At 39.5% G+C, this 11,568-nt stretch overlaps 1 protein-coding gene across 2 annotated transcripts in view; it reads right to left on the bottom strand.

Annotated features, from left to right (window-relative positions):
- phf2 (PHD finger protein 2) overlaps positions 1 to 11,568 on the bottom strand; it is a 40,450-nt gene that overhangs the window by 12,147 nt on the left and 16,735 nt on the right. For both annotated transcript variants that reach the window (XM_024270125.2, XM_024270126.2), the window contains exons 11-16: positions 9,991 to 10,080; positions 9,513 to 9,848; positions 7,930 to 8,046; positions 5,797 to 5,912; positions 5,533 to 5,711; positions 3,343 to 3,401 (exon numbers count right to left, since the gene is read on the bottom strand). In XM_024270125.2, the coding sequence (XP_024125893.1) occupies positions 3,343 to 3,401; positions 5,533 to 5,711; positions 5,797 to 5,912; positions 7,930 to 8,046; positions 9,513 to 9,848; positions 9,991 to 10,080 (897 nt within the window). The remainder of the gene's footprint in view (positions 1 to 3,342; positions 3,402 to 5,532; positions 5,712 to 5,796; positions 5,913 to 7,929; positions 8,047 to 9,512; positions 9,849 to 9,990; positions 10,081 to 11,568) is intronic.

The following is an 11,568-nucleotide window of genomic DNA, read 5'->3' as shown; positions in this document are numbered from 1 at the left end:
AGATTTACTCACCCACACACCTGTCAGTCTCGCGATACTACAGCATGATCACGTCAAAAAAAGCGGACTGTTTCTTCAATTAATTTACGTTAATACATATTAACGCCTTAATTCTTTTTGATTAATCGCATGCGTTAATGTTCACAGCCCTAAAAATTATACAAGTTAGAAATGAGCACAAAATAACGTTGGGCCATTAATAATATAAAATGATCCGCAGGGCCGGATAGAATTACCAGGAGGGCCGGATCTGGCTTTGACACATGATGAAAGAGACAAAGCCCAAGACGGTGTTCATTATCATACATTAATGTGGAGTGCTGATCGCATTGGACGGTAGACTGTGAAATAAGGCATGTCAGCACCATAATACAGTATTAAGAAGAAATTTGTGGTCTATATAAGTGTTGCCAAAGTTTTTGACGTGTTAAATTAGAATATTCTGGGCAAGATGTTTTGTTTGAGATTGGGGGGGAAAAAGGTGAAGGCTGGAAGCTTGTTCTAACAGAAAAACGTTATTACACCACTTTTTAAGTTGATCATTTGCTTCAAATTTGAATAAAAACACCTCAATATGAGGCAATTATTAGGTTAGGCTAAAAATGAATTATTAGATTAATTATAGGTCGTTATTAATTATCGCAAAAAAAAAAAAAAAAAAAAGATTCACATGCTAGCACTAAATTTAGCTTCCTCATTGAAACTGATTTGAGAACTTAGCTGACTGGAGCCGGGTCAGTTCACCAAACAACCAGCAGTTGGTTTGTTACACAAACATGGCCGCCTTCACTCACACTGATGTCAAGGAAATCCAAAGAAACAAGCTGATTCTTTTTCTCTTCTCCGGTAAGATTAAATATCTATGGCAGTTTTATTGTTAGAAATGTTTTCTTCTTATTGACAGCAGAACTTGATTCATGAGCTTTAGAATTATCTGACTGTGGCCGCTTCAACAACTCTTTAAGACAGATACAAATCTCTGATGAACTCTAATCCCTTTAAATTAAAGCTGAAAACCTGATTTTAATCTGATCAATAATAACTCGTGGGTCATGTGACTGCATGGTTTGTCAGTTTAAAGGGCTTATACAAATGCAAAATCTACTATTTTGAGCTTTTAATTGTATTTTAATATATAGAAAAAACCCAAAGTGGTATTTTGCTCCATCTCTGAGTATTCCTAACAGAAAAAATGTAGAGGCAGCTTGATGTCTGTCCTGCCTAAAGTATCTCAGCGACAGCTATCTAACTCAGCATTCAGGAGACGGGTCGTTCTGACGGTTCTGGTGCTGGAGGTGCAGACATGCATGAAAAACGAGGCTCGGCGCCACCATGATTTCCTGTGTCAACATTTTGTCGCATTTTCAAAAATCTTTTGCAAACACATTAGAAATCTCGTCATGTGTTCCTTCTAAATATTTGTACAACACAAACACATCTGAGCTGTAATGAAGCAAATCCTTTATGTCAATCACATCTCCACCCGCAGTGGACCACGGTGTATGTTCAGCATCAATTAATCCCTGATATTAACACGATTTAAATGCATCGATAATAATGAATGAAAAGTATCCTGCATGTGAGGCGGTCAGTGCTGATCACACACCTGATTCATGCTCAGGACTGTGGATTGTTACTTAGGTGGCGATTCAGTTTGATAAACAAATCAAACCACGACTCTTTCTATTAAATCTAAATACTGTATGTCCTTTACTGGATGAATAATAATATGTATTTAAACAAATCTTTTATGCGTTTATTCGATCATTACTGTTGCACAACTAATTCTGAAAATATTCTCCACAGTTTTCCCATCATCAAAGTTTAGCTGTCTACAGTTCCAGTACATGAAGACACAGCAATGCCTCAATAAAAATTAGCATTTGTTTGGTTGCTTAATTGCAGAAGGTGGTTGCTTTCAATTGCTTAGTTACAAAACTTTTAGCAGAAGAAGTTGAAATGTATTAAAGAAAAAGGTTGAATATATTTCTGAAGCTGTTTGCATAAATTCTGCTGAGGTTTTTGGAGCTAAAAAGTCTAAATCTGCAGAAGGGGCTTCACTGTTGTGATGCAACACATTTGTTCAAATGCAGAAAAACTGTATGTTGCAGAAAAAAATGACAGAAGAGAGCAATACTGTCCATAAATAGCAGAAAAATAGAAAAAAAAGTAAAAACGATGAAAATTCTGGGTTAATTATTAATTACATGAAAAAACTGAGAAAAAAACAAGAAAAATTTGTAAATTCAATCATAATTAACAAAATTAGAAACAAGAGAGATGACGTGTAAATAGGAGAAACATATAAAAAGAATACTAAAATGCAAATCAGTTTTAAATGTTTAAAAATTAGCAAATTTATTCCCAAAAGCTTGTTTTAAATCAGGATATGTTCTAGTGTAGAAAGATCTATGTAAAAACAGTCAGTCCTTGAACTGACAGCAGTTTTCAACAGTCAGATTGACTTTTCTTCATCTTTAGAGAAAATGTACCTATTTTTTGTAAGATGTTCATAATGTTTTTTTCAATTCATATTTATCATTCTTATTCTATTTTTCTATTGTAATATATTTTTTGCATCTATATTTAAGACCATTTTTTTTCAGAACTTATTTTACTAAACTGAACTTCAGTCCTTTTTTTCATCTCTGAAAAACACCTGTACTTTGAAAAACTGAAGCTTCACCAACACTTTACTATGAAGATGTATTTACTTCAGGTAAAAGTAGCGTACGCCGCATACGGTTTGTGTACATAAAATGTAACATTATTCTTGATTTTAGAGCGACAATTCCATGACCTGAAGTGTATTTTTACTACACTCCATTAAAGGTTTATCAATGTTCGTCACCAATATTTGTAGCTGTATTTTTGGGAACTGATTCCGAATATCCGATTATTTGGATCCTCGTTAAAGCCTTATTAATGCTGCTGGGTTGTGTCTTTGTGGAGCCAAAGTCTATCAAACCTGCATTTATTAAAATATGTTGTAATAACCTTTAAGAATTTAAAGAAAACTAAGATTTGACCAATTTGCATTTAGGGATAACTGTCTGTAATTTTAAAACGATTAAATATTCAGATGATGGAAGAAGAAAGGGACAGTTCACAAGCAGGATGACTTCCAGCAGCAGATCAGTTAGTTCAGGACAGCCATCCCCTAATTCAACATCCAAATTCACCAACAACAGAGTTGTAGTAGAAACTTTTAGTACACAAAGCGAAGATTGAAAATGTGAATTTCCTCCAAAGACTGACACAAATGTTTTCTAGAGTTTCCAGCAGTGAGTTTGTGTTTGTGTTCAGTGCAGTTTCACTCAGGTGTTGACGTGCGACACCAACCTTCGTCACCAACGGCTGGAACTTTGGTTTTTTGGCTGGTTGCAGGATGTCTGAAAAAACTGGAGAAAAACAACTGAGATTAAAACACAACAGAATAACACAGTGAAGTGTGAAGTTTTTGTACATAGGTCGTAAAATGGAAATAAATCATTCATTCATTCATCTTCCAGATCGCTTCGTCCCTTTCGGGGTCGCGGGGTGCCGGAGCCTAACCCGGCTACTGAAGGGCGAAGGCGGGGTTCACCCTGGACAGGTCGCCAGTCTGTCGCGGGGCCTCAATCACACACTCAGTCACTCTCACATTCACACCTAGGGGCAATTTAGAGTCACCAATTAACCTATGAAGCATGTTTTTGGACGGTGGGAGGAAGCTGGAGTCCCCGGTGAAAACCCACGCATGCACGGGGAGAACATGCAAACTCCACACAGAAAGGTCCCAGCCGGGAGTCGAACCGGGGCCTTCTCGCTGTGAGGCAAGAGCGCTAACCAACCGCGCCACCGTACAGCCCTCTATGGAAATAACTGATTTTTTAAATAAATACTAAAAATTTCTCACTCTCTTGAACTTTTAATTTTGCTCAATTTGATTTTTTTTTATTTGATACTGCCCTGAAAATGAACAACAAAAGTTTCTAGTCCCTCACAAACCCCTGTGTCCTTTAAAAGTTTATCATTTTTATAATTTTACATTTCTTATGATTATGACAGAGCTACACTAGCTAAATTATACTTCCAGCCCACCCCTCTCATGAGTCATTCGGTAACCTTTTCAACGGCCTGATCTCCTCGTTTAGCCTCTGATGAAATTGTCATCCACGGCGCAGCTGCAGCTGCTCCAACCTTCTCCTCAAATGACGACGACTGCTTTGGACATTGTTTAAGACCAACAACATCCACACAACCTCTGAGCTTCACCACAATTAAATTAACCAATAATAAATGGATCTGCTCTTCTGGAGTTTGACATTTTCTCTGCTTTGTCTTGCTGTAGATTGAAGATAAAATAGTGGTAGCGGACTGAGTGGAGCTGGCTGGGTTCTAGGTTCAGGAGTTCAGTGAATGCACCACGCTGAAATGTAATTTAATGTGTTGTAACTGGATTATAAAGATATCACCAAATTTGTCATTATTTCAACAGTAAGTAGTCATTTGAAAAATAATTAACAAAAAAAATGTGTTATTCTCACTAATAAATTGTGAAAAGAACATAAACTTTTCCAGCCAAAAGTGTTTTTTAGATTTCATGAGGCCCTTTTGAAATGAGCAGGAAAAGCCCTTCTACGAGTGGAATGATGATGAACTGCAGGGTGGAAAACATGGACCAAGTTTGATCCAGTGGGTTTTTTGGGTCTCTCTAATTTGTTTTATTGTGATAATAACATAGTAGATGTCATTATTGGTTGTCGAGAAAATGGTACTTTCAGCTTCCGTATATTTGTTTTATTATTATTATGTTTTTTAGTTGTCATATTTTAATATTTAAAAACAATTTTGGCTGCAATTTGCAAATAGATTTTATCATTTATCATAGAATTTTCAACAGTATTTGGTGCAGCGAGTCAAAATAGTATCAGGTTTTAATAATTTAGTACATTTATCAACTGACTGATTTAGTCACTTAAAAAAGGGTTTTGTTTTTGTATCTTTAGCGTCTTCAGCTGTCGAGATAACAAGATAGTAAATATAGTTATCGCGAGGAAACGGTAAAACAAACTAAGTAGGGTAGGCCATTTTTGGCTTCCTTGTATTTGTACTATCTTGTATTTCAGCTTTTTAGTTGTTATATTCAGCATATTCACCTGTCAGTGTCCACAAACACTATTTGCAAGAAAAAAAAGGCAATTTTATCTCAAAAAGTTGGATTTTGGTTCTGTTTTTAAAACAGCTGCTGTGAAGAACACGGTCGGCACGTTTTATGTCCTCTCTCCTTCAGATTTATGCAGATTTATTTAGTATGTGTTTTCAAAGTGAGATGTTGGTTACAACATCAGGGAATCCCAGAATGCAGCAGCACAGCGTATTCTTTAAGCAGGAGGATATGCAGCAGATCCTCACATTTACATGATGATTGTGAGCAGAATCCAATCCTAATATTCCAGATCTGCCTCCCTGCTTGAGTTCCAGGTCCTCCTATCTGTCTGATTAGGAAGGATCTAAGCAAGGTGGCCTATTCAAGGCACCGATACTCACTGGAGAGGTCTCTCTTTACAGCGTTCTTCTTCCGCCGGATGGGGAACTCGTCGATCTTTAGCTCTCCTTCGTCAGAGACGTACTCGTACTCATCCCTCACCGGCTTGTTCTTCTCCTCTTTAAGGTTTTGTAGTGATCCAAACAGACCGGAGTTGGTCTGAGGTTTCAGGAGCTTGGAGCTGAAACACATCGGAGGGTTTGGAGCTCACACAAATCCCCAGAACTGAGAACTGCAGGCTCTTCCCTGCAGAGAGGAACTCCTACCTGGGAGTTCTCAGGTGAGACATGGTGAAGCTGAACCTGTCTTTGTGTCCTGACAGTGACGTCCGATCGAACCGGCCTTCCTCCTCCATCTTCAGTAAGGAATCTGGTTTGCTGTTCTGCAGTGTTACAGGAAAATCACAAAACAATGAGGAAACTTTAGCAAGGCTCCAAGAACAGCAGGAGGACTTTTGTTAATCGGATTTACAAGTTAGGTAACAAAACAAAGAAGTTAAACCATCTAAGCTTGATGCAAACAGAGCAGCGTGTGTTAGAACCCCCTGAGTCAAAAACGGATGAAGTGTTCCAGTGCGACCATGAAGATCAGCAACTTTTGATTTTTTGTTTTAAAATCAGACTTATGTGGATCAGAAATGTTCAGATTTTCCTCTTTAACTATCAAAGTTCTCATCTGATCAGAAAAACGTTCTTGTTTAGTCTTTTTTAAAATGTTTTGTATTGAATTAGCTTTATCTGTTGTTGATTTCCTGTTTTGAAAAATCTTAAACACAGATGCGCTGCACTCCCTTGAAAATCTTGTTTTTGGTGTTTTTAACATGTTCTTGTGCCATTTTTTTGATGAAGGAAATTGAGCTTAAAACTGCATTTTGGATCATTTTTTTACTGGAATCGTTATAAATCAGAAGCAGACAAAGAAATGCTGTTTGAAAAAACTCGTAGCTCTGATGTCGGAGCTACCAGTCGGAATATTTTTTCCAATCTGGTTGATATGAATAAGAGGAATCCCAAAATGTTATTTGCTACCATACACAAGACTGTATCACCCTCAGTTCCACCGGTGCCTATATAAACAAGCAGTGATCACATCCGCTTTCTGAACAGGCCGGACCGGACTTTTTAGCATTTCCTTTGCAAAATGGACCGACTGGTACTATTTCTGGCCCTTGTTGGTCATAGATCCATAGAAAAATGGAGTGGACCCGTTAGGGTGGAGCTCCTGTTGTCATATGATGTATCCCATTGATTGGTGGAAAGCCTTTATGACAGCAGCAAGCGTCCGACCAGCACTTTTCCCGACAGAAGCCTGTTCATCCATAATGAACACCTGCTTATAATGACCCACGCGGTTTTCATTTTCAGTCTGAGTCAGCTGATGTAGGTTCTCTTTGCTGTAGTCTGACCGTTTGGACGCACAGCTACGTCATCTGTTCCACCCCGCATGCGCTTTGATGGTCCAACGCTCAATGGAAACGCTCACTTGAAACATACCCGGTCTGAAAGTTGTGAGGGTCTCTAAGTTCGCAGGAGAGCATGTAAACAAATGGATGGTGGGATGTGGGGGCAGGCTTACTGCATGCCAACACGCTTGGCCACAATTCAGACGTAAATTTCTAAAGAAATCCTGCCAATCTGCAGAAACTATGTTCTAGAAAACTACACCAGTTTTGCCAGGTAGCACAATGGGTTTTGTTCCATCACAGGAAGCCTTGGAATGTAGCATAAAGATCCCTCGTTCTTCTTATCTGGGGCATTCTGAGTGTCTGAACTTCTATACAATCAGCAACGTGTGACCTGAAGGATGAGAACGTCCAGTCATTAACTGGCATGCGTTGTTGGTCAGAGGGCGAGCTGAAGCGGAGCATCATCTCCAACAGAGACGCACAGAGACGCTGCTCCTCACAGCATCTTCCCTCCATCTGTTCACTTTCTGGCGTGAAGCTGCAGCTGGATGAAGATCCCAGGAGAGGCCGCCGCATTCCACAGCAGTTTGGCATTGAATCTTCCACCAAACCAAAGCCCTTTAATGCCTTCCGCCCAGCAAAATTACACTTTAGTTCCGAAAAAGCTTCTTCCTGTCATTCAGCAATAATCATACAACTGACTCCTTCTAGATGAGGCATATGAAAATACTTAGGAGATGTGAGGTGCGGACATGGCGTCACTCTATGAGGTCAACTCCAGGAGGGTGGATGATGATGAGCTGCAGGCCTCCAGCCTCACACTCGTGCCGCATTGCTGCTGAGGTGAAGTGAGCAAATCTCTCCTGGATGATGGAGCTTTTTTTCAGCTTTCACCTTCAGAGTTTTTCCAGAGAACATGAGGATCTCGCTGCTTTGAACTCGGAGCAGACGGGGGGATCAGAAGGATCAGGGCTCGCAGCTGGAAGCAGCTTACCTTATACTTCCACTTCGCTTCGGTCTTGTTTTTGTTCTGCTCTCGCATTTCAAACTTCTCCACGCTGTTCTGCTTTGACAGCTCCTTCTCAGACACACTGAGGATGTTCTTCACAGCCTGCAAGATTTCAACAGGAAATACAGATTAGATTTATTAGGAGAAGTGAAAAGTTATGTCTCTTACATCCATCGGAAACTACCAACAGAGCAGAGGGAGGAGTCCTGTGAGAAAAGTTTCACATGGACAAAAAAATAAAAATAAAAATTGACAAATGGTTCCTAAGTGCAGTTGTGTCTGCTGCTCACCCCTCCCCTAGGGAGTGAGATCAAATTTCACACACAGTTTTTAAATTAAATGGTTTCCCATATTTTGTGCACTCATGAATGTGTTCAGGTCTCATTTTTTTGTCATAAGAAAAAAACAGTTAATAACACACAGGTGAGAAGCAGTCACCTGGCGGGATGGTTACATCCTTCCTGTCTGAGGCCCTCCTGTGATTTGGAAGCTTAGGCGACCTATACAGTGCAAAATCTACTTTTTTGAGTTTTTAAGTGTATTATACTGTTAATTCCTGACAAAAAACAACTCCAAAGCGGTATTTTACTCCACTGACAAATCTCTAAAAGCCCTCCTAATTCACAAAACGAGTGGGTCCTCACATTGTGATGTAAGAAAGTAGGGAACAGCCCCTTCTAAGAAGAGTCTGCACTCCAGACTAACACAAACACCCAGTTTCTCTGCAGAGATAGCGGTGAAGGGCAAAACACTTTGATTTTATATGCACAATATGCACATCCATCTTTGCAAAAGTTCAGATGTTGTTTATTTTGTGGGTGAAAATCTCAGAGATCATTTCATCTTCTGAAAATAACTCCTATTTCAATAAAAATGTGTTCTTTAGTGTAACAAAGGTAATATATTTTATACATGGATATACTCTGAAAGTAGCATGATATAGGCCCTTTAAAGTCTCACTCCAATCAGCTATTTTCAAATTATTCCCAGTGATCTTTTAACTATGATTTTGCCATTTTTAGCTCAAATCAAAAAACCTGTGTTGTTTTCTAGAACATAGCTTCTGTAGAGCGGCAGTAGTTCATTAGATATTTGCTTCTGAGTTGTAAAGTAAGCCTCCACTGATATCCCATCATCCCTTTGTTTACACTCTCTCCAACAACCCCGACATAACATTACTGGTGCAACAAAAATGGCGAGCAATTTTGGAGCTATCCAGGAAAACAAAGACGTCCACGGATCTATTCACCTACAAATGGATGCATCAGAATGGAGTGGAGCAGACAGCTTGTGTATTTTCAAAAACATAAAGACAATGTTTTTCAAAGAGTATTTTTCCTCATTCACAATTATTTGAATATAGAAATACTAAGAACTCATTTTAAGCTTAATTTTCTTAATTTATGTCGTCCATAATTAGAAAAATGTCACAAAAACACATTAAAAGACGATTTTTATCAGTTGGTCTATAAAGGTACAGCAGTCAGAAGACAATAGAAATGAGGATTTTTCCTCACAATCTCTGAGAACGTGAGGCTAACAGAACTTCTGCCTCCACACCGCCTCACCTTCTGCTTTCTTGGCAGGTCCATCTTACTCAAGATGTCCTTGGCATGGGACTCCAGGGCTGCAAAGCTGGAGGGTTTAGGAGGCGGCGACAGCTCCTTTGTCTTCTTTGTCTTCTTTTTGCCTCCCTCCTTCACCTTGGGTACTTTGGGGGGTTTGGGGGCCTTGGGCATCTTTGGGGGCTTGGGGGGTTTGGGAGCTTTCTTTCGGAACTTTTCTCTGCTGGGCGACGGGATGTCTTCTGGGGAAGCGGGCTCCTCCGGCTCCGACTGGGCGGACGGAGGCTCTTCAACGGGAACTTTGACGTTTGGTTCGTTCTTTATGACTTTTGTTGCATTCTGGTAGGGGAAGATGACAGAAACTTAGATATTCCAGGTTATAAATCCTCTCTATTTCAGACATTGACATTTTAATTCTGTCTAAATGATCGTTTAAGCATAAAACGTCCTCTTCTGAAAAATAACTGACACCAGAAAGTACCTCAAACAGTCTGATCTCTTTGGCGAGATCTTTGATGAGCTGTGATGGTTTCATGTTTTCTGGAAGCTCGTCTTCGTGTTCCAGCAGGGCCTGTTTAAGCAAAGGAACATCAACGTGTTAGCGCTTTTATTTCACTGACTTCTATGATGTAAATGTTTGATGCTGTCATGGAAGAAAACAGACTGTCTCACTGGATCTGTGTGTGTACAAAGTACTTGATTTGTGCGTAACTGTATTACAATTGTGTATTCAAATGAACGCTTGAATTTCAAAAATTACTAATACATAATACAATTTATACACCAGTATAATCGAAATGACACCAGCTTAAGACAGAGCATTTGTCTTCCTTGAGCTCTGGTCTCCAATCACGGATATAGCAACCAAAAGTTTGGATCTCAGTACAGGAGATGCTGAGAAGCAGCTGGAATCCTGGAAAACTTTTTTTTTTAATCGATGAGTAAAACTGTATTTTTAATAATTTTTTATTTTAAGTATTGGAGCATAACTGTTAAGAAATTGGAAAAACTAGAGGTGAAGTTTTTACTAGATATCTTTCACAATCTAATGCTGGGCTCACGCGGAAGCGGCGCGGAACGGACCGCACCCTTGTTGACCTATGGTGTAGTTCACGCCAGACACAAAGAGGCGCAGTCCTCCGTGGCCGGCTCGCGCCATGGATCAATCGTTTCGACAACTGGTCTATTTTTCGCGTGAGCCGCAAGCGATCCACGTCAATCCCGGCAGGAAGTTACATCAAGATACCTGAGAAAATCCGGTCAATTTTCAAAATAAAACCAATGTTTCACAATAAAACACAGCTTTTGACAAATGTGATCAGACGCTTCAGCTGAGCAGAAGCGTCTGTCCACCGTCACGAAAAATGAACAAGAGGTGAAGCAGATTCTGCACTCCACTTCTGCATGCGTTGTGAACCCAGCTTAAGCTTAAAGCGGCTGACAGGAAAACTCTGATGACCAAGTATTCTTAAATGCATCATTTACGCACAGCTCTGAAGACATAAAAATAATCTCACTAAAGCGGGACACAGAGCAACCTGCCTTTCTCTCCTGCCGCTCTGCTGAGAGTTCTGCTCACACATGAGCTTATAGCCTCAAGCTAACATTAGCGGTGCAAAAATGACGACGAGCAATATTAAATCAATGCAGTTGTACAGTTTTGAGTCAGAATGGCAATTTGTTACATCACGTGTGTTGAGCGCTCATCTTGTTTTGCACACCTAAGCATGAGCGGGTCAGGGTGCAAACAGAGGGAACGGAAACTTTATCACACCAATTTCAGCAGCTACATCATTAGTCTGAGCTTTTTCTAGCATCCAGTTTTCTGATCAAACGCGATTTGAATGAGGAAATACTCAGAAACGCAGTTTTAACCGTAAATTCCTTAACAATGGTCCTCTATGATAAAAATACAAGAAGTTAGTCTTAAGCTGGTGTGTTTTCAAATGTGTAAATTATATTTCATACTTGTACGTTTTTGTGAGAATACATGTGAATGAACAATTTCAGGTACACACAGTTAAGCACAAAATGTAGTTACAAATTAAGTATAGTTACA

The sequence above is a fragment of the Oryzias melastigma genome, linkage group LG5 (assembly GCF_002922805.2).
Source record: "Oryzias melastigma strain HK-1 linkage group LG5, ASM292280v2, whole genome shotgun sequence".
In the NCBI taxonomy this organism is placed as follows: domain Eukaryota; kingdom Metazoa; phylum Chordata; class Actinopteri; order Beloniformes; family Adrianichthyidae; genus Oryzias; species Oryzias melastigma.
The sequence above is the reverse complement of the archived record's forward strand: the minus strand, read 5'-3'. Positions and strand labels throughout refer to the sequence as shown.